The sequence below is a fragment of the Phoenix dactylifera genome, chromosome 9 (genome assembly GCF_051530095.1).
Source record: "Phoenix dactylifera cultivar Ajwa chromosome 9, Ajwa_hap1_PhDact_Kaust_v1.1, whole genome shotgun sequence".
NCBI classification, from domain to species: domain Eukaryota; kingdom Viridiplantae; phylum Streptophyta; class Magnoliopsida; order Arecales; family Arecaceae; genus Phoenix; species Phoenix dactylifera.
The window spans coordinates 32,259,247-32,286,028 of NC_143198.1; the positions used below are offsets into that span (position 1 = coordinate 32,259,247).

Here is a 26,782-nt window from a genome sequence, read left to right on the forward strand (position 1 = left end):
ATCAGTAATAATTATGAATGCACATGTGGTTTGGTTGGGTTTTGGATGTTGGAGGATGGATCCACCCAAAATCAAGTTCCACACAGTTTAATTTGGACCCTAACGAACTCAATTGTTTATTACGTTTTGGACTTATCTCCCCAACCGCTCGCACAGCTTCGAATCACGCGTGGAATCTTTAGCCGGGAGTGTCATAATAGCGCAAATCCCGTACTGACTCCCACGGTCACTGGATCATTCCACGTGCGACGTGGTCCTCGATGTCCGCGAGGAGTCAGCACTGTCTGTACTACCAGAGTCGTACGCAATAAACACACAGTAATCGCATTTTTTTAGAGACTTCCACCATGCACGTAAAATATCTTATGAAGTCACTAGAATAGAAGAAAAATTATTAAAAGATTACCCAAACTCGATACGAATAGCTTGAGGAGTAAAATAGTAACACCCGGCAAATAACTTTGAAGGACAGGTGAAACCGCTTTCACCAAAACCAGATGAGAGAAGAATTCAATTCACCCAAAGTGATCAGTCCAAACAAACATGCAACTAATCAAAATTTATCATCTTGATACCAAATCTCTGGTATTGGTACGATATAATAAATACCGAGTATCAGTATACTATTCATACCGAATACCGGTACTGATTCGATAAAATACTGTACGCTTCATACTGATCGGTTCAGACAAGCTTGAAATCTATTATTGATCCACTTCAAATTTAAAAATGCGTATAGTGCTTCAGCAAAATTAGAAATCAAGTACCCATAATAATTTTATTTACCAAATTAATCTGTTCATATCAACCGGTTGCAACTAGTAACCTTTGTCGCACACGACAAAGCATGAACATTTTACATCACAAACCGTTGGTCGTACATAGGCGCCATTCGGTTTAAAAGAAGATCCAAAGACAAGTTCCAGGGAGGCTGGCTTGCTTGCAGCTCTCCTAAAACTGCTTCAATAACTTGGAAGACTGCGCCTAAGTGTGCTGAATTGATAGCAGATGTTTCAGGTGGTCTATATATAGGTGACCGGCCTATTATTGATACATTAACACAACTTTGGATAAAAGGGTGTTCCTTTTACCAAGTATGGTGATCATTAGATATTGATTGTTTGTTAAAGTACTTACCAAAGATCCTGGCTCTCCCCAGTAATCTTCTAAATGATCCTGATGTTCTATGTTGGAGCATTGCTTCTCTTAAGAAGGCATTAGTCTAGTCTCAATCAGAAGTTTAATTGGCTATGGAGGATGACATACGTGAGGCTGGTGTGGAGTAGATTACCGTGCTTTGATATTTTAGCTTTGTGGGACTTGTTATCGTTGCCAAAATGAAAACAGCAGCACATCTTTTCAACTGCTCTACGTCTACTAGATTATCCATTCACCAGTTTTTTTTTTTTTTATAATCCTTTGATGAGAATTCACCTGTCCTCAATAAGAAACTTTTCTATACGCATGATTTCTTTGGGGAAAAAAAAAAGAAAAACAATCCTCTTCCTGGGTGCAAAATTTGAGTTAGTCTGTAAACAAAATTACAAAGTACATTGACACTGCATGCACTATGTGACCCTGCATATCATAAATCATAACTACTCGTTCATATATTGATGTACCAAGATATGCATTTGATGAATGGAGCTCATATAAATTAGCAACTGTAACTAGAAAATAATTTCTCATCATGAAGAAGGCCGCATATAGACCCTCATTTTTCTCACTCAACATCCATCACGTATTAAAACGAAGCGATGGAATCCCTCAATTTTCACTAATAATGCTCTTTACTTGACTTCCGAATCGTACATAAAATTTTTTCACCTCTATTCTGTTTTTCGCATGCATTTCTTGAGATTAAAAAAATATTTATCAAACTATATATATATGTATAATTGTTAAAAAAAATAATTTATATATTTTTTTAATAGAATAGATTCTATAGTCCATAGTCATTCGTGCACTTGCGCTAGACATGCAAGCGTCAAAACGTCGACGCGTGGAAGGCATCGAGTCCGGTGCTTCCACCGACGCTGCCACATCACCATGAAAACGCCCCGTGCAAAGTTCCCTCCACACTCTACCCTCTACTTAATATAAAGGAAGTAAGATGGAGATCTGAAATTGATTATAATAATTTAATCAAAGAGAATAAGAGAGCTTGAATTGCTTATATCTAACAAGTAACAAGTTATCTAAAATTTCAGAGAAAATCAAAGGAAATATAATCCACAAACTAAAAAAATAATAAACAAAAAGAAAACGTATCAAAAACTATGAACGAACCGGCCAGGCGGTTCTTTTTTTTTTTCTTTCCTTTTTACTATTTTAATTGATGATTGAACTATTTTACCTAGAACGTCCACTTCCAGAACTTGATCCGAAGCTTCGCATGACACCGGGCGTTCGCATGCGAAGTGGCGGTGGCTGCCGCCTTCCCCTTGGCGACGCCGACCTCGATACCGTCACACGACACCGTAAGCCCGATTCGCTTCGACTTGAACCCCCCGATCTTGACCCCGGCCTTCGTCTCCAGCTCGATCTCCAGCGGGAATTTGTTCCTCTTCCTCAGATCCGCCGCCTCGCCCGGATCGAGGCTCCGTCCCGAGCTCGAGACCGTGGCATTGAGCACGGTGGTGTTCTCGGTGCCCTGGACGAAAGCCGGGAACGAGCCTTTCCCGATCTCGACCCCATCGGAGTAGGCGTAGATGGAGATGTGGTCGTAGAGAAAGACGAGATTCCGGTTGGGGTTTCGGGCGGAGACGGCGATGTCGAGTTGCGAGGTGAGGAGGTCGGAGGACGTGAGATTGAGGGCGGAGAGGCGGACGGAGTGGACGGAGAAGCTGAGGCGCTGGGGGTTGTCGATGACGTAGAATACGCCGGCGGCGATGGCGGCGAGGAAGACGAGGGAGATCAGGAGGAGGGTCAGCCAGAGGCAGCAAGCGCAGCAGCACCCGCGGCCGTGCCGGCGCCGGCGGGGGCCCGCGGGAGGGGGGAGGTGTTTACAGTAGGCGGGGTGCGTGTCGCCGTACCGCCGAGCCTTGTTGGCCGGGAAGGGTAGGGGGCCACCTGCGCCACCGCCAACGGTGGCGCCGACGCCGGTGAGGGTCCGAGCACTACTAGCGTTCGGGTTTGCGGAGAGGTAGGGTCTGTCGCCCATGCCTTTTGCGAGGTGAAAAAGATGTGAAGAAAGGCGGCGAGGGGTAAGGAGACTACTCTGACTCTTATTTATAACGAGTGGAAAAGTGAGAAGAATGAAGAATAATTGAAGATACGCTGCGGTCTTTGAGACTTTGATCGGGGTTTAAAGCTACCGGTGGTTCCCGGCCTTGGTGGAGGAGTGGTCTGAAATTTTTTATGGAATCCAAGATTAATTTGTTTGTTTGGGATCCAACGGTTGTGATGGTGATCTTTGCCACTTTGATGAAGATTTAAGTTTTACCTGTCATATTCGGATTCGACTCAGGGAATTTGGGAAGGAAAGTCTTAGCGCGATTCCATTTCTAATTCTGGATTGATATTTTTCATGATTTGAATAATTGATTGTAATTAATTAATCACGCGGTCCACCGATGTACCAGCTGGCACTTTCATCCCCCCGCTCAAAACATCAGTGTAAATCCATGTTCCATTGTGGGTATCGCTTGATTCATAATTTATAAATAAGTATTTCTTGATTAATTGAATTTTCTCAAAATAGGACTCCATGGTACGGGATTAGTTTTAATTTTTATTATTTGATTTATTTATTTTATTATTCACGGTCGGGCTTGCTCGAGTGTTATGTCTCCCTCTCTTTCTCTTTTTAACGAAAAATTTTAATCCGACCAAAATATATCACTAATTGATTCATTTTATAATAATTTCTAACTTGTTTAAGATATAGCAATTTAAGTATATATGATTTAGTCAGTCGGGATATCACCTACGCGAGGTTTATTTTTGGAATGGATTATATTCACCTTAAAGGTAAACTGATATGGTGAATGGATAGATTCAGGCCTATCTAGGGCGAGTAAGGAGCATCCATTGTTGCGCGACTTCGTAGGTTGGCGAGATACTGCGTTGCCTTTTAGATCACTCATATGCATCGAAAAATGAACAGAGTTACTGATTGGATTGCTATCTATGTGGCTCGGCACTCTGACGTTATTTCGTGAGATAGCTATAAAACTATTTTTCCTCTCTTACACCATTTTTTATCTTCTGTTTTTTTTTTTTAAATGTACTCATACTAGAATTATATCTATCTAACTTATAGAAAAATAATAGCCAATCAAATAATAAATAATGAGCTTAATGATTGGAAGACTTCAAAAGTGATCTCTCATGCAATGCCAATTCATAAACTCAGGTCCCAAGGAAAAAAATAATGGATCCATGAATATAAAAGTTTACACTTGCATTGGTACCAAGATTTCCAGCTCATTTATGGCCTTTGTTTCGGCTGGTAAAAACAAATTGAAATATAAAGAGTAAAACATTAATCTATGGGCAAGTAAATATTGTCAAGCTCTTAAAACTTTAATTGCGCCTCTTGGATGACTTAATTGTAATTTGCCATCGTATTTTAAAAAAACAATATCTGAAAGGGCTTAATTTGATGTCATCGACATTATGTCCCATCCAAGATAAACAGCCAACATGAGGCTTTTTTTTCTTTTTTCTTTTTGAAGAGGTTGTAAGTTTCCGTGCACAGAGGCAAGCCTTGTGTTATTATTTTTTTTCCTCTTCAAAATTTGTCTTGAATCCTGTTAGAGAGTTGGTTCAAGTAGCTTTATTTGGATTTCATGGAATGATGAAAAAAAATAGCTTTCAATCAAACAAACAAAGAGCAGAACATGAACACCCTTTTCTACTCTTTTTCTCTTAGACTCTTGTGTTTGCAAACCTAGTCCATCCTTCGTGCAAACCAAGTGTTTTGCAGCTAGAATTTGGATCAACTTTGTCAATAAGGTTTATCGGCTTAATATTATTTACTGGAAAACAACAATTGGTTGCATGGTTAAGAAGAGTGGAATCACGCTATTGTATATCAATTGGGACTCTCACATGAGCAATATATAGGGTAAACTATGCGTAGCAGAATAATAAATAAATAAATAACTTTACTAACCTCCGTCCATTGCTGTTCAAGCACAAACATGTCACACTAGAGAGAGAGAGAAGAGAGAGGAGACCTCACGAGAAGAGACCCGAATCTTCTAACCTATATAGGACTTGAGTGCCACAGGCTTATTTATAATGCTAGGTTAGGGACTCGTATCCTTATTTATAAGATTTATCTCTAATAGTTTCTATCAATCACGTAAACCACCGATAAGATAAACTCTTAATAAGCTCTTAATTTGATTGGATTTAATTACCATTTAAACGAGGTTTATCTTGATACGGGATAAACTGATCAAGTGGGCCACACCAGTCTCCTAAAATTAAGAGACGTGCTAACATAATAGTGAAAAAGTTTCCATCCATTCCAGATTCTATAGTGACTATGCACTCCGATAATCCATAACTTTATATAAATTAATCAAATTACGAAACATTAACCATCGCCATTGAGCCTCCACATGATCCGATGTGTTCCATAAAAGAAGAAAACAATGTGTGATAAACGACAAGATGTGGAGTAGTTCGTCACCATACAACAGTCATGCTAGGTGTGTGAGCTCCTTTGATATCCCACATGCAGAAGGTTATGCATTGACTTAGAAATTTTGCGAGTCTCTTTGATATGGTGAGTCTCTTCAGTCCGATATTTTATTTGCCACATCTTTACTGTGGATATATTGTACAATATTATATGTTTTTTTAAATAATAACAATTTTAAGGAGATAAAATTCCATTAAGTATTCACTTTTGATAAGAAGCGTGCTATCTAAATTGTTTTAAAAAAATTAAAACTTCCTGATAGTTATTAACCATTAAGAAACCTCTATGATGTTTAAAAACAATCCCATAGAGTTGGATTTTTTTCTGAAAAGAAACATATGCAACGTTCCGACTTTGAAGAGTTGCATCCCTTCTGACTTGTACGATCTTTGGGCTCATATAAATCTAAGAAACTTCAGAAGCCGAGAAATAACTTGCTTTTTATTCCGACTTTCTATTTTATACTTTTCGTTTCTCAAACTTTCTTTTTGCATTTCATCTTTTTAGGTTAAAGATGATTAAGAATTACAATCTTACATCATCTTTGTGTTGGATATTGTATCCTAGGGATAGGATTTTTAGGAATCATTTTGCACCTATAAGAAGATAAATCACTATCTTTAAGGCAGCTTCCTGAAAGTGTCTTACTCAACTAATTTCTTTTCCTTCATTGCACTCCTTTTTATATCTTCGACTGAGCACAAGAAGATATACCCATGGCAGGCAAGAAGTTTGATCAACATGAGCAAAAAAAAAGAGAGAAAAATACTCAGGAGCTTGTGGTTTTTTTGTTACATCTACTTGCACGAGTAGCTTGCTTGATCAACCATGCAAACCCTAATTATTGTAGAAAATGACATCTTGATACTTGGTTGACCTGGAACTCGCCCCACTTGTTGCCCTCTTAGATTCTAAAAGCCTATAATTCGACCATCATGGCGCACCATTACCTTTTCTAGTAGGTTGACCCCCGCGTCTGAAGTCCACAAGATCATCATTTTTTTTTTTACTAGCACAAAAAAGAAGAGGGACTATGGGGAATAGGCTTGATTTCCTTGTTGCTGATAAGCTGGGCACAATCTCCAACCCTACTGCACAAAGGGCAAATTGCTCGAGCCATGAGACCCCATTGACCAGTGAGTTGTGGTTAAGCCTCGCAAAATATAATCCGACCCATAAAAATATGATCAGATTTGTAAACCTAATTAATGTTCGACTTGTAATAACCAGCTTTGAGTTTGCGCTAAATAGGTTTGGTCAGAAATAGATCGGCTCATTTAACCTGTTTAACATTTGGGTTGGGATTGGGTTTAAGATATCTGACCCATTTAACCCATTAAAATTAATATCCAGGTTAGGGTGGGGTCTTGTAACCTATTTAATTCGGTAAATACTTGCTTAGCTTGTTTAAACCTTGCTTAATTTATTTCTGTCCAGTTTAACTCAATCCGCTTAATTTATTTGACCCGTTACAAATCTGCTTAATCTATTTAACCCATTTAACCTTACTCGACCTATTTACTAAGTGGAATATGCAAGTCGGATGGGGTTACCTGTTTAATAAATAAGTTGGGTTTAGATCTGAATTTTTGACTTATTCAATAAACAGTCTGAGTTCGGATTGATGAATTTTTGATCCGACCCGTATCTCCCTTGATCTAACCTAATTGCCACCCCTAGTTGTGGTGTCTCTATGGAGTTCTAAATAGGCTGAAGATTTATGGAAAACAAACACTCACTTAGTTGCATGTGGCTGTAATTTGCATCCATCCGATCTCTTTTGGAACAAGGTCGATCTTACGAGTTATCTAAATGATATATAGGATGCTGAATAATTTTAAAAAGATTGAAGATATTCCTCAAGATCAATTTTGATGGTAGCATACATGAGGGAGATACTTTTGATGGAGCATGTTTTATAATCAGAAGCCCTAATGGTGTTCTATTAGTTGCAGGTGGAGTCAGAATTTTTGATACATGAGATACTTTCCTTCGTTGCTATCTTGAATGGAGGTGTTTGCAATAGAAATGTACTATTTGAGCACCTTAAATATGGCCCTAGGCTAGTTGCACCATTGCATGTTGTCCATATTATTAAGATAAACAAGTTAGAATAATCTGTCGCATTCTCAGGATCATCCAAAGTGTTAGTTTTCTAACATTCTATCATGGGACGCTTCTCGTTTGGAGTCTTGCTGATGAGGAAGTGCTTCGCATCATTATCGAAAAGATCTGCTTGACCAGGTCAATGTCATCTCTTTGCAATTTTAACCAAGGGTGACTTTTATGTCTCCTTTGATAAATTTTATTTTTGCTGGACCTAACTGGAAGTCCATTTTGTTTAACCATGGTTGAGTACTGCTCAATCCTATGCATGATGTTGAGAAAGTCCTTAGTTCCTACATTTCATCGCCCATCTTTTTCTCTCTCTACACCGGCTAAAGTAGGATGACATAGGGGGCCACACTTTAGTTTGATAAAAAAATAAAACGACCATTCCTCCAAAAATTAAAAAAAAATGCACCAATCCTGCAAAACATGAAAAATACAATATTTGTTTCTATAAAATACTCTCAATTTTTACATAAAAATATATCTATTAGAATATTTGTAAAAAAAAATTTAAGTTTCTATTTCAACGTATTTGATATATTTTATGAGTTATAATATTCGTATACAGATTTTATACAAAAAAATAATATAGAGTTATTATGTGATTTTTAAAATTACTGCAACAAAATCATACTAATAAAAAAATAATATAAATTGATATAGAATCATGCTAATAAAGAAAAATGTTATGAAATGGTGCAAGTTGTTACGTGATCTCTAGATAATACTAATAATATCAAATTCCTATTATATAATTAACTTGTAAGTCAATCAGATCATTTACAAATCAGCCGCATTTAGGCTCATGTTGATCCAATACACAGCTAGGGCGTATACCATATCTAGTAGCCATACGCGTAAATATCATGTTGTTCGCAAATCCCAATATAAAGGAGAGAGACGCCTCTTGGTTGGCCAGTTCATTCAAACTTTCGGCATCGCTTGCATTGGCGGTCACGTTATTTTAGGACCCCACCTCTTTTTTTTCTTTTTTTGCTTAAAAGGACCCCACCTCTTCGAACGTGGGAATAAAGCGAAAGGCAGGTCGGCCACACGGCCCGCGCCCCATCTAAGCTGCTTTTAGATCAAATCAACACGAACCGTCCGATCGGTACAACTCCGCCACAAAGTAACGCTCTCTCTAATCATATCGAACAAATAAGTTCGAATTTGAATCAGGATCGCCCAATGATGCATCATTAGCTGGCTGATGGTTGCCGGTTAGGTACGAATAAATGCGATACACCGAAATAATGGTGTGAGACGTCCAAGAAGAAGGAGAGACGGAGAGAGAAAAGTGGGCGGCTCAGGACAGGTGGGCGGCTCCTGAGGTCGGTCCGTCCGTCGGTGCACGTGCCCCACTTCCCCCTACTTTCGAAGAAACTAGGATTCAAGAAAACAACCGGAAAGGAAAGAAAAAGCGAAGTGCATCAAGATTCGTACGTATTTTTCCTCTCTTTCCTCGCGGGGTCGTACGTATATTTATTTTTTTAGTCAATTTTTTACGGGGGAGGTGAATTTGGTTTCTACTAGTTTAAAGTAAGGGGCGATGGCGGTGCTGGATCGGACTCTCTCGGTCTCGCCTTTCTTTTCTTCCGCTGCCGAACACGCAGGCCCGGGTCTTGGTGTTCATCGCGAGAGGGTCTCCGTCGAGGATCTCCGCCTTTACCAACCACCGCGCCCGATCTCTCCTTTTCCTTCCGTCGGTACGGCGTCGCAAATCTCTCCGTCCCCCTTTCTATTCCAACTTCTTGGCTTTATCTGCTCCTTAACTTGCTGAAATCTTGATGCCTATTTCGATGAGATTTAGGTCCGATCTCTGTGATCACGAGGGTTCGATTGCTTTCTTCCTTTTTTTCTCATTTGTTTCCTAGTTTTCTATGTTCGTTTCTTTCAAAACTGTGGATGATGAGGTTTTATTCAGTTCGATGGAATGTTTAGGATTAGGGGTTTATCTATTAATTAGTTATCGAGATGGATTCCATTCTTGAAGGTTATTTTATTTTATTTTATTTTTATTTTGATAGAAAGATGGTTTTTGATTCATTACTGGTTTAGCGCGTCATTGCTTTTGGGTTATTCTTGAAGTGATCAAGAATTCGCTTTGAATGAAGGATTCTTTTTTTTTTTAAGGAGAGAAAGAAATTTCTCCATTTTGAGATCAAATAGGGCTCTTTTAAATGTCATGCATTATTGAGTACCTTTAAATATGCAGCTTTAATGGAACGAACTTATTGATTTGTTCTTCTGATTTTTGTGATTAATGTTTACTATAAGTAGTTGTCTGATCTCCAACACAATTGAAGCAAGAAATTCCTTGTTCTAATTCTTTTGATATCTGGAGTTTCCGGCGCTTTGATTATGTACATGAATATGTTCTTTCATACCGGTGCAATTGTCTGAGTCTCTGCCCTTCGTAAAAGATCGTCCTGGATATGTAGGGATCTTGAGGCAAGTTCATGAAAATTTTCAATCAAATCATCTAAGCATATCAAGAAAGAAAAGCCTTTAAACTTTGCCAGTAACTCCCTTATCATCGTCTGAAAACATGCTAATGATTGCCTATGACTTAGAATGGTTGACCATCGGCTTAAGGAATCTGTCACTAATTGTATTTATTCAGGAGCATGCCCTTTTAGACCACGATAATTGTTAAATTGGTGCCTTCTTAGAAAAATGGTCTTAGATATTTGTTAAATGGAATCTTGTTTCCAATTTGCGAATTCTTATATTACATATTCTTTATTTGAATCTTGTCAAAGGAACGGCTGATAAGCTCTACTCTAGATTTTTGTGTTCGATTTAATTTGTGAGCGTTCACTCTAAAGAATTGGTAGCTGGGTACCAGCATTTTGCAAAACCCAATTTTAAGCATTTGGGAAAATGGTGGGACGTTAATGATCTTTGCGATCCTGTTTTGTTAGTTTATGATTTTCAAGCTATTTTCCTTTTGTGCTTCTGAAGTTTTAGTAAGTTTCCCAGCAGTCTTACTTTATTATTTTTTTTCCTTCCTGCAACTTTTTTCCCTTCATACATGTCTCCCTTGCCATTTATTTGTGTCTCCTCTGATACTCTCACAGTATTGGAGGTAATTTTTGGAAAGAGAAAGAACATATGTATTGCTTTCCAGTGTGCCATAATGATTTTGTCAGCCTTAGACTATGGCTGGGATGATATCTAGACTTATGTTCACTGCGAATTAACACACGATACATATGCCTTGCCTATTTATCTTCGGTTCCTATGATATGGACCAGCATTGCATACTGTTCTGTGAAATTTTGATGACATGCATTTCAGGAAATATGTTTACTGTGTGATTCAATAATATCCAAAAACATCCCCGCATAATGGGACTTAAGTTCTGGCTTTGTTAAATTGAAAAAAAATTGGACAATGACACCCCTTTTCTGTTTTTAAATTCTTCTCAACTTCTCACTTTTTTTTAATAGCAAATCTCTCTCTCTCTCTCTCTCTCTGCATGTGGGCACGTGCTCTGAGCACTTTCTTTGTGTAACTGTTAGTGTCCATATGAAATCATTTACTGACAAGTTGAAGTCCTTTTCTCCCTCTCTGCTTTAGAAAGGTTGGCGAGTTTGTGCCTAAGAGCTGCATTATTTTCTGCAATGTTATCAAATATCGAATCAGATTAATTACCCTGCTATCTTTATATTATCAGTTAACGATCATATCTTCTTGCCTCTGTGTTCTTTGAATAGAACCATAATAACTCATGATATTGTTGTTAGCTTTCCATTTTGTTTTCCAGAAATGGGTGAAGATTGTTGTTCTACCCAACTTATTGATGGAGATGGTGTATTCAATGTTGCTGGTATTGAAAGCTTTATGAAGACAGCGAAGCTGGCTGAATGTGGCTTGTCTTATGCAATGGTCTCGATAATGGGCCCTCAAAGTAGTGGTATGTTTGCTAGTCTCGTGATGCTTTTTTTTATATAAAAAAATCCATAAACTCTAATCAGCCCTCCTTGTTTTTGTTTAGTATTATTGTTTGGACAACATGTTCTGTTCGACTTTCTTATTGTTCTCATTTTCATTTTTGCATTTCTGACTTGGAATGGTGTGATTGCACATAACAAATAGAGCTTTTGGTGGCCAATACTGTAAATTATCTGAAATTTTAAAGACAAATATTTCCTGCTTTCCTGAAACCTAAAGATTGTATGCTCTCATAGTTTAAGTGTTTTGAAATTGACATATGTGATTGATGAAGAGGCTTGAGAAGAGAAGAGTTCAGGACCAGAACTCATGTGAGGTTCTTGCTCTGCAATTTTCCAGACCTAGTAAATTGAATTACAAGATTTGTTTGAGGTTATCAAATTCCATAGAAGGCTTGGTATCATGTAGGACTGGACAAGGCAAGATAAATTGTTGCCTAGGTGCTTCCGAAAAGGGAAACGAGATCAGAATTTGAGAATATCAGAGTGATGTTGTGGATCCAAATTTTCATATGATGCATGATTAAAATACCTATTCCAGGCTTTAAGGTATTTTCTGCAAAGTGTCTAAAGATAGAGGATATATATTTTTGAACTATTCTTGTTTGGTATTTGTTACACCTCAAAATCTAGATGCCTTATCTAGTAATCTTGAACCAGGAATATTTGCTTATTTTTTCTGCTGAAGGTGTTACAGTGATTGTACAAAATATAGACTTTTCCTCTGATTACTTGTGTCTAACAGCCATGCTTTTGTTGCTGCGATTGCTAGTATCGTTTTACTGCAAAATCATACTAGGCAGATCATATCATTTGCTTCATCTGTTTGGGTTAATCTTATACTGCTGGAAGTATATTCATTTTTAAATATCATGAATAGTTTATGATTCTTTAATTGTGCATTCATGCTTCAGATATTTGTTTTGGGCAAGGACAGGAAAATTGAAGCATATATTTTTGAAATAATTTCTCCAAATTATGCATTAATTAAAGTGCTTGGGAACCCATTGTCTTAATTAAGTTTCAAAAGTTACATTGGCACCTCAATAGTTGAACTTTTGCCAGCTTATGGATTTCTTATTTCCAAACATTACATACATACAGATTAGCAATGTTAAGCTGCCTGCTAGAGGTCTTTAATGTTTTTTTCTTGATCTTGGACAGGTAAGAGCACTCTTTTGAATCACCTGTTCTATACTAGATTTAGGGAAATGGATGCTTTGGAGGGAAGGCAAGTTTTTGATCATCTCCTATTCATTGTCAGCATTGCTGAATCTGTTATGTTTTGGTTGGTTTACTCAAATGAAGTGTTTTTTTCTCTTTAGGTCACAAACGACTAAAGGAATTTGGTTGGCAAGGTGTGTCGGCATTGAGCCATCTACACTTGTAATGGATTTGGAGGGCACTGATGGAAGAGAGCGAGGAGAGGTATTATTTTAGTTTATGCAATATGACTACCTCATTGTAAAATAGATTTAAAATTCAATTTGACTTTCCATATCAGCATTTTGTTTATATGTTACCCTGGATGCATACCCATTTCCTAGAGTATGTATTTCACTATGCATTATTTGGTGACTAGGAGTCTGATCAAGGCTTGTGGGGGATTTTAGTATTGTCTGGTTCAGAGTGCTTCGTATCCATTTGGTGAACTCATGATTTGGAGTATGTTCAAAAGACTTACTTGTAGGTCCTAAAGATTACAAACATAAATGATTTAAGGTGTTCAATCAAATGAGGTGGTGAATTAAAAGAAATGGACTGAGTGAAGAACATAAGAATTAGGTTCTGGCACATGCCTTTTATTTTGTCGTCACAAGAAAATATATTTTGAAATAATCTAAGATCAGAGGTTCTCCTTGTTGCTTCTTGTCAGGAAAATTTCCTACCATCCTAGTGCCAAGTTTATTTTCTTTAGCCCCCTCTTGTATTAATTACCAATTTGGTGGGTTTTGAAAATATAACTCAAAAGACTAGCATTTCTTTTTCCTTATTGTTTACATTTTCTATTGCATCACTATTCTAAATTTCTTGACCAGTTGTCTGGATACGTAAGATCTGATTCATCATCGATTTTATCTCCAGGATGATACTGCATTTGAGAAGCAGAGTGCCCTTTTTGCTTTGGCTATTTCAGACATAGTGCTCATAAATATGTAAGCCCGCTGGTCATCACACAACATGCATTTTATTTCCCCTTTCTAATCTGTTTAGATTTCTAAGTTTTGCAATAATTTAATCTCTATGTTTCTGAAATACCTTGTTAATGCAGGTGGTGTCATGATATTGGCCGAGAACAGGCTGCCAATAAGCCTCTTTTAAAGACAGTATTCCAGGTAGTTTGAAGTGTGCAATCCATGTAATTATGCAGTGCTATGAGCTTTAGTTTTTCACTTTTTCCTGTTTGTTTCATATTAACAGGTCATGATGCGATTGTTTAGTCCTCGTAAAACAACATTATTATTTGTTATACGTGATAAAACCAAGGTGCAGTTTTCTTTCCTTTGTCATAATCTGAAAAACTTTTTCTCTTATCATTCTTACATGTTTTGATTGTGCATTTTTCCCCTTTTGCATGTGACCAGACTCCTCTGGAAAATTTGGAACCTGTTCTGAGGGAAGACATTCAAAAGGTTCATGTCATCTAATGGTTGATCACTGCATATATGCAATTTCCATTTTTGGTTTTGTAACATGAAAATATTCTGCAGATATGGGATTCTGTTCCAAAACCACAAGCTCACAAAGAAACTCCACTTAGTGAATTTTTTAATGTAAGCTACCATTAATGAGTGATATGAGATAAAGATTTTTTATATTCATCCATTGCTCATGAAATTGCATTTGCTACTCTATTATCTAATTTGATATAATTACCCAGGTTGAAGTTGTGGCTCTTTCAAGTTATGAAGAGAAAGAAGAGCTATTCAAAGAACAGGTGCATTATCACATATGGGCACTGCCTGTCATTCTACTAAATGAATTCAACTTACCATTTTTTTGGAGTTCTTGCTATGCTTTATTGCCTTATTTATCACTTGGATGACATGCTTATAGGTCAAGGTTTTAAATATTGTGGGATTGAGCCATCCCGGTTTTTCCACATAACGAGGCACCCCATGCCTCTACACTTGGGACGGTGGATCTCCCATCCTATCATTGCCCATTACCCGATTTGTCCTGTACCAACACTCAGCATGCCTTTTATTGACACTTGGGATGGTGGGTCGCCCTGCCATCCTATCAGTTTTTAAAGCCTTGTCATAGGTCAGAACATATGTTTCTTGCATGGAACAATTCAAATCAAATTGCTGCATGGCTTTATGACACTGGTATAGAGCACTCACTTGCCATGAAATAGCAAGCTCTACAAGCTCCAATAAAGACAGCATGGGGCGATTTTTATGAAATTAACAACATGCAATGTAAAATAACAGGAAGGGAGTTGGACTTATTGTATCATGGGTTTAGAATAGCCTTAGATTACTTCTAAAAGGAGCACATACACCCAAACCTACAAAATGGCTGTGAATATAAGAGAAATGGTGGGAGGAAAGGAGTCACAGGATTTAAAAGTACCTCATTACTAAGTCACTGTAGAGAGAACTGGAGTGGGACTATTTCCAACCTCCAACTACTTTTATATAGAAGATAAAAAGGTAAAAGTAAATTCATCATAAGTGAGAACTCAATGGAATTCGTAGTTTAATTCTTGAGTAGAAGTTGGTCAACTCAGTGTCTGCAACCAATAGTTTGCATTGTTAATTGATGGATGCAGTTTCTTTTAGAAGGTAGAAAAACTTGGACATTCCAATTGAAATTCAAGGAAAGGGATCTAATGTAAAAATGAGCCCTAGGCCTATAAATATCTAAATAAGAGAGGTTGCTTTTAGCATAAATTTTGCTTCCCTTTTCAAAACCAGCAGGTAAGAAAGATATTTCACCAGATTGCATCATCAGCAAGCCTTGTTATCTAGAAGATTAGTCTTGACAGCTGGCCAGAATCACCCCTGTTGAAGCATTGTATCGTCCACTTTAAACGGCTGCCTTTTGGGAAAAATAAACCTGCAGTTAATCAAAATTTTTAGGCCTGCTGCTTTAATTAATTAACAAGTCTTTTGTTATAGTTCGTGCATGAGATGATATGTTGAACTGTCAAGAGCATTTGGTAATATAATAATCAGGGGATTATTGTGACCTTCTTTTGTATGATGTTGTAGAAAATATTATTACAGTCCATGTAATTTATTTGCAAGAGTTCTTAGTATTTTCAAGTAGGCAGTAGTTACTATTAAAACATAGAATTCTAATGCTTCAGCTGAAGCCATGACAATAATGTCACCTGGCAAGGGAATGTTAGGTTGTGGAGCCATTTTGTTTGCATGAGTGTTCAGAAGAACCATGCTTACCAGCCTTACCTAATTCTTGTTGTTCTAGTATGATTTAAAGCTTCACCTTGCACTCATATCCGAGGCCAAGTAGACGTCATACTCACAAAAGCATAAGTTCTTCGATTTGAAAAATGAAGTGCTCAGTCAATTTGAAATGATGCAAATTTCCCTTTACTCTAGTTGTCATCCATTGGTTGACTAGGATAAGTTTTGTGTGGTCACTTATTAATTTTATGGTGTAATCAATGAAGGTTTCAAGTTTAAGGCAAAGATTCTTTCATTCTGTTGCTCCTGGCGGACTTGCTGGGGATCGCCGTGGGGTTGTTCCTGCTTCAGGATTTTCATTTAGTGCACAACAGATCTGGAAAGTTATAAAGGAGAATAAGGACCTTGATTTGCCTGCACACAAGGTGATGCTTTGTTTACTTTCTTGATTGCAGAATTGAATTTCCAATGATTATTGGTTTAAATTTTATCTTGCCTCTTTGTTTATAGGTTATGGTAGCCACTGTACGCTGTGAAGAAATTGCTGATGAAAAGCTCGTTTATATGAGAGCTGATGATGTAATATATGTTCATTCTGCAATTCATTTCTATATATTCTTTACATGAAATTTTCAAACTTGAGTGGTATATAATTCTTTGTTGCACTATAGGAGTGGCTTCAACTTGAAGAGGCTGTTCAACTTGATATAGTACCAGGGTTTGGGAAGAAGCTTACTGCGATCTTGGACAAGTGCTTGTCTGGGTGAGCATCCTTATTATTTAAAATTATATGCTATATATTTTGCTAAATTTAATGGTTCAGATTGTGACTGGCAAAAACAATCCAATGTTCTGATTAGTATCTATAGATTTTGGGGTTTATGGAGATTCTTGGTGGTTGGACCAAGACTTTTTGAACAACGGGAAAAAGATTGAAGTGTCTATGAAATAATCCAGTAAGAGGATTCCTAGAGAAGTGATGCCTGTAGTATAAATTAAATAAATTTGTGTCCTGATGGAAAAATATAAATTAAGGGAGCAGGCAAATTCTCATCATGTTAGGTGAGAAATTCAACATAACTTGGACAGAAGAGCACAATAGAAAACCTAAACATTTGGGAAGAAACTTTCTGTTTTGTTTTGGAAATATCAGTATTAATTTGTCTGCTTTAAACTCTAATCTTGATAAATTTTATTGTTCCGTTAATCCTCTATATTTAGGACTAGTCCTCCCACAAGATTTTTTTTTTTTAAAAAAGAAACTCCCACAAGAAAGTTATCTTCTGAATTATTCAACCTTTTGTAAAACTAAAGAGTGATAGAGATGGGCATATTTAACAAAGTGTATAAGTTGGTGCACTGGGGCATTTAGTGATGGAGAACTACTTATGATGGTATGGATGTTTCCCTTGTTGACTGGAGGAGGCTCGAGTAGGAAGTTGGCCTGTGTTTGGTGTAGTTTAGGGAAAAGGAAGCATAGACCTAGGAAAGGCTTTTATGGATATCTTGTGAAAGGATAAAAGGAAATTGTAATGTTTCAATCTTTGTAGGAACCAATGCTGAAGGATGATTCTTAAAGCTGACCCAAATGAATGGAACAAGGCTTGTTGGTTGTAGTATGCTTTGAAATATAATTTTCTTGATATTATAACACCTGGACAGACAATGATGCTTCATGACACTTCCAAGCACTTCATATAGACAAAGCATGATGTAATATTCCCATGTCAATATGCGACAGTTCTAACGAAAGATTTCAAGTCTAATGCTATATATAGCAAAGATCTTGTTATGATTAGAGTTTTATGTTGCTAATAGTACCATAGGGACATAACTATATAACTATTGTTCTTGCCTTATTGGGATTGGTTGATTTGTCCCACTAGATTACTCTGGGGACTTTGATGCTTGCCACTTGCATTATGTGCTTGAGAAGAACTGGTTATGATAGTTCCTACAACCAAATGTAGCTCATCAAGTGTCCATATTTCTATCAGACCGTCCCATAAATAGATTTCATTTTTAAGTTTAGAGGATGGTGGAAGTGATTTATTCTTTGGACACTTAATAACACCATCAGAAGGTTGACTTGCTAATGCCTATGTTTCTAGTCATGTTACTGAGCTGTTAAATTTATTCTATTTTTTTGCAGGTATGATATGGAAGTTATTTATTTTGATGAAGTTGTCAGAACTACAAAGAGACAGCAACTTGAATCAAAACTTTTGGAGGTATTATTGAACTATGTAGAATTTTTTGGCTATACTGAGTATCAGCATGCAGTCCAAGTCAGTGTGCTATTAATGTTACTTATGTCATAAAAAATAGTGGTACTGCATAAATATAAAAGACCTCTACCATACAATCATGTAATCCATGTCCCTGCACTCTCCTAGGATTTGTATTTATTTACTATAACTTTTATATGCTTTTGCTCGTACTTTCTTTTAAATATCTGATAATTTTCTTTTCTTGTTCATCTACTTTTAATGCTGCTAATACATAATATCTGTATTGACATTAAATCATGCTTGGCTTGCTGAGTTCCTCAGTTGTATTTGGATGATATAAATTAAGATGATGGCTTTGGCATATCTGTAGAATCTTTAACTCTTGATGAAGCATGTGATATTCTATGTGGAGAAGTCCTTAGCACAATTATCTAATATTGGGGATACAAGGGATACCTTTAAATGTTGATTTGTAGAATGGATCTGTTCATGTGTAACTTCACGGCAGCCCCAACTTCCATGTTTGAATATCAGTAGTTTATAGATAATATGTTTTCCTTCTAGCAGTAATATCATTATTACATTCTATAAAGAGCTTGTTCTGCTCTTGGATTCTTACAAATAATTATCCATCTTCTACTGTGGTGGGATATAGCCAAGTTCTTCAAGCTTGCCTCCCAATGGGAGCTTTGCCTGGTTGAATTCGCATAGGGAGAATCGCCTATTTTGAGAGATTTTAGCTTCTTATATCAATTATATAATTTAGAAGAGATGCAAGGATGTTCCAATGATAGGCTGAAGAGTTGATAGGCATCCATGTGTGTTCATTGTGAAATTTTCATATGTTTTATTAAATCATGCTTCTGCATTCTTGAAATTTATAAAGAAGTATCAGTAGTCGAAAATGGCAAGGGTCTTAAGCTGCACTTGAATTAAACTTTAGTAATATTTCCTTAAATCACAAACTCAATATGATTATACAATTCAGCTTGATGAGGCATGAAAGACCCTGACCAAACTGTGACTTGGAAATTCTAAGCTAGCTGAGACTTGAATACTTGAAATATTGAAAATTTTCTTCCAATTGGCCAGGCTAGATTTTCCTGCATAAAAAAAGGTTTACCAGTTTCAACCTTAGTTCATGCAGTGATAATGGGTGCTGGAGCTGTGATGAGGGATCGTCTGTTACAAACTACGGAGTGTCACATGCTTGTACAACGCATATAGATGTGCATGCGTCTGTTCTGCATGCAATGATGGTCCACATTGTGTTGAGTCTCAGATGATCGTACATATGCTTGGAGATCTGTTCTGCATTCAACTTGAGATCTGCTATGCTTGGTGGGATAATTGGAAATGATATTAAGTAATAAGCTTGCCTTACTGAACTGATGTTAATAATATTCTCAGGGCACAAATGTTTAGCAGTTATTATCTTATCGAGTGTAGGGTTCATTATAGCACCATGGAATGACATACTACATGTGTGAAATGTATCTTATGATTGTCAAATATAAGGTGAGGTATATGAGACTAGCTATATAATATTACTTAGCTCAAATAAAGAGTGGATTTGCTTTTCTGAAGCAGGAATCATTGGGGATTTGCAAGCTTTCTACAACTTAGGTTTTAGCATATTATTTTATAAGTTGACTCAAAGTACTATTGTTCTTTAATGTTGTTTTGACATATGATTTGATTCATTATAAGTGTACTAGTTATCTTATTGCCTGTTGTTTCTCATGGACCGCAATTGCTGTGCTTTTTAGATGGTCCATCCTGCTTACCAATCTATGCTGGGGCATCTACGGTCTAAAACTCTAGATGATTTTAAGGAGGCTTTTGACAAGGCTCTGGAAAGAGGAGAAGGATTTGCTGTTGCTGCTCGTGCTTGTATTCAATCCTTCATGTTAAAATTTGAGAAAGGCTGTGAAGGTAGTTCTTAGAGAATTCAATTATATAACTTGTTTTCATGTTTTCCCATTCTTTACATGAAATACCTTATCATTGCCTTGTTATGTGCTATTTACATATTTTTTGTCTGTGCAACAATCTAATAGTTTTGTTTTCCATTTTTCCCCTGTTGGTGGATCACTACCTACTGAGATAACAGATGCAGCTATTGAACAAGCAAAATGGGACCCTTCCAAGGTTCGGGATAAGCTTCGGCGTGATATTGATGCACATGTTGCTTCAGTTCGTGCTGAAAGACTATCTGAACTCAGTGCTCAATATGAGGTATTTTGGCCTTTTTAAAATTAAATACCAGGATAGGGGAATGCTAACTGCACATGGGAGTACAAATTAATATTGTATGTTATATCAATGAATATAGTTTCCAGCAAGATTCACCGTCTCGGTACTGGCCTCCGTACTGGTGCCACACTAGCATAGTATCGGTATGGTACGGTACGGTACGGTATGCTTTTTTTTTTGATATACCGAGTGTCGGTACACCACCGGTATCGGTACGTCCGGTACTGTCCGATACGGTATGGTGCTCCCTGTACCGTCTAGTTTGGTACGGTACGACATACTATATTCCAGGAACATGTTTCTTAAGATATTAGTAGTTTTCCTAAGTTTGCTTTCCAATTTAGAAAACTTTTATAGTTACAGATTGAGTTTTAAAAATTCTCATTAATGAAAAATCTGCCACTGTGTTGCATATGTATTTATGCATGTTATCATTGCATACCTGTTGTGTGCATCTGTGTGCATGCAATGGGCATCTTCAAAAATTGTTATGGGACCAAATATAACATGATAACAACCATCATTTTAAACCATCATACAGACTGATTGCTTTACATACAATCAAGATGATGGTTTTTCTTTTCCTTTATTTTTCTCCTTTTTCTTGGATCAGTTCCATCATAGGCGCCCACATATTTTTTTGAACTGCCACAGTACACCTGAAATTTCATGCATTTATTTGGTCTATACAACGAAAGACAAGAATAACAAAAATCTAACGTCTCTGGTGGAGAGATTTCAAATAGAAAGTCTAAGGTGCTTGGTTTTGCAGTCTCCACCCCCTCCATATTGTATCTCATAAGTCCCTTTTAAATCACAACCATTGAACCACGAAACTTCCTATGTTCCCACTTTCTTTTTTTCTAAATCATTACTCTTCCTTAGTTTCTCTTCCTCTTCATTCAGGGTCATCCATCTGTTGTTCCTTTTCTCATTGGATATAGTAGACATTAGAGGACAGATAGAAGCATCTGTGGGGAGGGTTGAGACAGAACCCTGACATTATCAGATATGATAGTGTGTCTGTGCATTTGAAGAATGACGAGAGAGGATCAGAGCATGGGGGTGAGAAAAAGAAAAGAGGAGGAGAAAGGGGAGGGCATAATCACAATTTGAGATTGAGCCATGGGAAAGCAACATGGAAGATGACAGATTATGAAAATTAGACATGTAAAATAGGTTTTCTGTTCCTAACATTCACCAAAATACCCTTTTGGAAGATGCTTTTAAAAAATTTACGAAAAAGCTAATGGCATTTAGGGGGCAACTTTTGAAAGGGCGCTGATAGGATATTTTGGGAAGAAAAGTTGTCAATACTTAAGATGGTCATCATCTCATAGAATGTAATTGTAGGTGCAGCCATTAATTAATAAGGATCTGATATACGTGCAGGGGCAGCTGAATAAAGCTCTTGCAGAACCTGTGGAAGCTCTCCTTGATGCAGCTAGTGATGATTCCTGGCCAGCAATAAGAAAACTTCTCCAGCGTGAAACTAAGTCAGCTATCTCTGGTTTTTCTTCTGCCCTCTCAGCATTTGATATTGACCAGGCAACTACAGATAAAATGCTAGCAAAACTGGAGGAATATGCTAGAAATGTTGTTGAATCTAAAGCTAAGGAAGAAGCTGGAAGGGTCTTGATTCGTATGAAGGACAGGTAGTGTGTTTTCCTCCTTTTATTTTTCCTTTTAGACTCCATTACCCTTTGTTTTCTGAATTAGGTCAATTTTGTTGCTTTTAACAGGTTTACAACATTATTCAGTCGTGACTCTGACTCAATGCCAAGAGTTTGGACAGGGAAGGAAGACATCAGAGCAATTACAAAAACTGCTCGTTCTGCAGTATGTCACAGTAACTTTGTTGTAAATATAATATTATTATTTTGATACTGTGAATTAAATTTGTAATATGAGTATTTAAGCAAAAAGGTTCTTTGCAGTCCTTGAAGTTGCTCTCTGTAACGGCCGCAGTTCGTTTGGATGATGAGACTGATAACATTGAGAATACTCTCTCACTTGCTCTGGTGGATACTGCTAAGAGTGGCAATGTAAATAGAAGCATCCAATCATCTGATCCACTGGCTTCAAGTACATGGGAAGAGGTGATCAATTTTATAGTCAGCTGTTTTGATATCTTCAGGACATTGATATGTGCTCAATAATCATGTCTTTGTCAGATAATTTGTTTAGCGTTGAGTATCAGATTCCACCACTTGCATTTGGCAAATAAGATGTGCCTATTTTGTATAACCTGGTTTGTATTTTCTATTAGATTTTTATTCAAACTAATATTAGCTATACTTCAGGTTCGTAGAGCTTTTCTTGGACTACCCATGGTGCCATGATATTGTGTTTTTGTATATTAATAATTTTGACCTTCCATTTTATAAGCTATTAGCCTATGATACTCTGATCGGGTCATTGTTTTTGTTTGGGGGTCAACAGTGCTTGTGCGAAATTTAGTCTCGAATCTCACTGGTTCCAGTTACAAGTAACCTGCCTTTGCTGTTCAACATCAGAAGAAATTCTTGTTGTTGTGGATAAATGAGGCCAAGATCTATGGCCTAACTATAGCGTATAGACTGTCTTTGCAACCTCAAAAATCTTATATATATCAAATACAAAACTTCCAGTTACTGCACAAATTGCATGTACAGAGATTGCACTCTGTTAGGCCCCAACTATGTAGTTTGCATTTAATGGTCTCACTTTTGGAGGTATTGAAAATTGCAATAATTGTGATCATCTTTCTTCAAGCATGCAAATTTTACCTTGCAGTTTTCATTTTGAAAGCAAAAATGGCATTATTTTCTGGCATATTCTATTTTCTTGAGATGTCTACTCTCTTAATTATGGTATAATCATTTAGGTTGATGTGTGCTGTTTTTTCACCAGGTTCCACCAACAAAAACTTTGATTACACCAGTCCAATGCAAGTCTTTGTGGAGACAATTTAAAGCAGAAACTGAGTATACTGTAACTCAGGCCATTGCTGCTCAGGTATATTCTCTTATATTTTTGACATAGTTTATGTTGTTTACCCTATCTATTCAAATTATGGATGCCCATTTGAAAAGAAAATGCTTTAGATGTGTTTCTGGAGATTTGATATTTTCTACTGCTACAGTTATATGGTGATAACTCAGCTTGGTAATATTTATCAAAATTTGATTGATTTGTCAAATGCTGATATAAGGTGTCCTCTGGGAATGGGATTCAAAAACATGTACCTTCTCTTAAAAAAAAAACCGTTTATGCTGTCATAGCTAGAGCAGAATTATCTGTGGCTGGGAGATGAAAATCACCATGCCTTTCAGTTTGAACTAAAGAATTTTGCCTGGTCTGGAATTTGTCTCATCCATCTGAATGTTGACTGACTTTTTCACATTATGGGTCTGCCATTGGCTTACAGTTTCACTATTCTCAGAATTGGCTGGCTATCATTAAATCTATTGTATAAATGCTATAGTTTACAAATGAACTGAAAACTCTTGCTTGGTGAAACAAGGAAGAAGAGTTCTGTTAGCAATAATTTGATATAAAACTAAGTAACTAACTATATTACAAATTTAAACTGAAGAATTTCCTCTTGTGAGTGAATTTCCTCTTTCGTATTCTGTATATCACATTTTATCGTTATCTCAGGCATTTCTTATCCATAAATTGCATTAAATTTTTTGAAACAGTTGCACTCTTTATTGTGGTCCTTGTGGTGGATTAATGCCATGAATATTACACCACAAATATAAAACAAGTAATTGGTAGAAAAGCAGGCACACATACATGCATGCACACAAACTTATGTCCTTGCTCTCATTTCTAACTTTTACGGGACTTAATTTATAAGAAGACATTGTGGTGATACAGTAGGATTGTTATTTTGTGTTGTTAGATCATCAGTGGTAGGGACTCAATACATGAGGAACCTGGCTCTTTCAGCACCTCATCAACTGTCAACCCCCTGTAAACATGATTAATAGGTGCCTTCTGATATCTGATTTAGGACTCAAAACTACCTGTCATTATCCAAGTTTTTGGCTGGCTGCCAACCTTGTGAGTCCTTACAGACCTTCTGAAGGGAGGTTGGAGTTTGGCAGGCAGCGTATGCTTTATATTTGTTAGATCATCAAAAGGAATTTTAAGGACTTGGAGGTTAAGTAACCTGGCTTTTGCTGGACCTTATCAGCAACTGCCAGCACACTGCAATCATGAGTAATAGTTGTTGGAGTTGGTGGTTTAGCTATCTGATTTTTGAAACCTCAAACTCCACCGGATAACAAAGTCTTCGGCTCTTTGACCAACAGCAAACTTTGTGAAGTAATCCTTAACAACTTCACAAAGAGGGCTTGGTGTTTGGCAGGTACAATGTAATTTGTGGTTGAGAGTGAAGCCATCAAGTCATCTACTACCTATCATTACTCTATGGGGGGGCTAATAGAGTCTTTGGATGAGAATGGAGATTTTTTCTTTGTTTGCTTTTTGATAAAATATGAACTTCGATAACTTTTTGATGAGTGGGGAAGTTTTTCTCTGAAATTTTAAGAGGGTCTAATTAGAGTTCACTAGTATATTTAAAGCGAAAATGGGCAGGTGTAAAATGCCTTGTTAGGGTCAAATTGGCCGAGTTCTAGATTTTATCAAGTATAGTGTTTTAGAGGCGACCTGATCAGGCCCCTTTGTTCTGGTCTTTGGGGTTCCTTTTGGCTTGTATGCATTTGCTCTAGTTTCACACTCACCACCTTGGCATGATATGTAGTCTTTGTAATGTTTCTTATTTTGCTGTAATTTATAAAAAGGCAGAGATGCAAAAGATGGTAAATTTGCGGTGACAAAGAGCAGATATTTGTGCAATTTTATTCTCTTATTTCTTCAAAAATGGTATTTTTCTGAAGCAATTGATATTTACTACTTCTAAGCAATATGTAATCTTGAGGTCTATGCTATTATTATTGTCACATTGTGGATTGTACACCTTACTAACATATTAAATACGTATCTACATAATAGTTGGTAGTTTTCTTTTATAAATATTATAATGTTTCTTCCATATGTCTTGCACAGTGGTAATTTTAAGATGCCAATGATAGCTCTAGTCAGCAATATAGTCTCATCATGCGACAAGACCTTTACATGGAACTTGTTTGTTGACGCTTTATTTCAGGAGGCCAATAAGCGCAACAACAACTGGTTACCTCCTCCATGGGCGATAGTTGCCATTCTTGTCTTGGGATTCAATGAATTTATGACACTTCTAAGGTAATTTACTTGAACTTATGAGTTGAATATATCTTGCAAAACTCATACTCTTCTGACTTGAATTAAATCTCTGTTGTTTTGCTGATGCAGAAATCCTTTTTATCTTGCTGTGATATTCGTTGCCTTTCTAGTGGGCAAGGCCGTCTGGGTCCAGCTAGATATCTCAGGCGAATTCCGAAATGGCGCTGTGAGTGTTTGAATAAAAATCTAATTGCACTCTTCTTTTTTTTTGGCCGAGCTGAAAAGACCTTTCTAGTTCTGATTTTGTGTATTTGCCTGCATTATCGTGCCAGCTCCCTGGTCTCCTATCCTTGTCCACAAAGTTCATCCCGACGTTAATGAACATCCTAAAGAGGCTAGCGGATGAGGGCCAAAGACCTGCAGCTCCAGAAACCCGGAGGAACACGGAAGTTGATTCAAAAAGCTTCAGGAATGGCGTATATAATAATTCAACATCTGATGCATCTTCGAATATATCCTCATCAGAGAGCGGGCCAGAGTACTCGAGCCCCTTGGCACAATGAATTAGCGTGAGGGATAGCTAGCCATTAGAATAATATATATATATATATCCCATTTGTTGTGTTTCTCTCTGGTTTTTTTTAGAATTTTAGCCAACTGCAAGAGCCTCCCTTTTTGCTGAGATGCCCTTTTCCCAGGCTAGGGTTGGAGCTAAGGAATGCATTTAGATTGTGAAGTTGTGAGACTTGGCTGTACGAGAGAGAATTGAATGTTAGTTTTATAGGTTTTTTTTTTTTTCTCGGGTGAGGGGTTATACGTTGTTAAGGAACGGCCCCATAACAAATAACTTTAATTTCTTATTTTGCGTTGTTTCTTGTTTTATATGTTTACCTCGGTAATGACAGATGTATTAAGCTGATTTGGTTTCTATGAAGTGTTTGTCTCGGATCTCGGTTTGGAATAGCCGACCCTAGGGTTTTT

The 26,782-nt window shown here is 37.1% G+C and overlaps 2 protein-coding genes across 3 annotated transcripts; one reads left to right on the plus strand and one right to left on the minus strand.

Moving 5' to 3' along the window:
• Window positions 1-2,252: 2,252 nt before the first annotated feature.
• Window positions 2,253-3,260, minus strand: LOC103721503 (NDR1/HIN1-like protein 10). Its single transcript, XM_008811753.6, has one exon. The coding sequence runs from the start codon at window positions 3,161-3,163 to the stop codon at window positions 2,357-2,359; it is 807 nt and encodes a 268-aa protein (XP_008809975.4). The 5' UTR covers window positions 3,164-3,260; the 3' UTR covers window positions 2,253-2,356.
• A 5,768-nt stretch (window positions 3,261-9,028) lies between these two features.
• On the plus strand, window positions 9,029-26,729 carry RHD3 (Root hair defective 3 GTP-binding protein (RHD3)). 2 transcript variants are annotated; one of them, XM_008809739.6, is made up of 24 exons: window positions 9,029-9,207; window positions 9,309-9,474; window positions 11,538-11,687; window positions 12,889-12,955; window positions 13,050-13,152; window positions 13,810-13,880; window positions 13,997-14,060; window positions 14,146-14,211; window positions 14,310-14,357; window positions 14,436-14,498; window positions 14,606-14,662; window positions 16,367-16,525; window positions 16,611-16,679; window positions 16,772-16,863; window positions 18,253-18,331; window positions 20,101-20,266; window positions 20,445-20,569; window positions 21,980-22,242; window positions 22,330-22,426; window positions 22,525-22,686; window positions 23,480-23,584; window positions 25,746-25,840; window positions 25,931-26,027; window positions 26,134-26,729. In XM_008809739.6, exons 2-24 carry the CDS (start codon window positions 9,318-9,320, stop codon window positions 26,362-26,364), a joined length of 2,586 nt encoding a protein of 861 aa, XP_008807961.5. In that variant the 5' UTR covers window positions 9,029-9,207; window positions 9,309-9,317; the 3' UTR covers window positions 26,365-26,729. The 2 variants fall into 2 exon arrangements, with proteins under 2 accessions (XP_008807961.5, XP_008807967.3); XM_008809745.6 differs by lacking the exon at window positions 9,029-9,207 and having other exon boundaries at window positions 9,323-9,474; window positions 11,518-11,687.
• The last annotated feature ends 53 nt before the right edge of the window (window positions 26,730-26,782 follow it).

What these genes read in the sequence shown, in the direction of transcription:
- LOC103721503 (XM_008811753.6), bottom strand. Translation starts at nt 3,163, where the DNA reads ATGGGCGACAGACCCTACCTCTCCGCAAACCCGAACGCTAGTAGTGCT.
- RHD3 (XM_008809739.6), top strand. Translation starts at nt 9,318, where the DNA reads ATGGCGGTGCTGGATCGGACTCTCTCGGTCTCGCCTTTCTTTTCTTCC. An exon ending in TTGGACAAGTGCTTGTCTGG is followed by an intron (nt 16,864 to 18,252) that starts GTGAGCATCCTT and finishes ATTTTTTTGCAG; the next exon opens with GTATGATATGGAAGTTATTT. An exon ending in TTGAATCAAAACTTTTGGAG is followed by an intron (nt 18,332 to 20,100) that starts GTATTATTGAAC and finishes TGTGCTTTTTAG; the next exon opens with ATGGTCCATCCTGCTTACCA.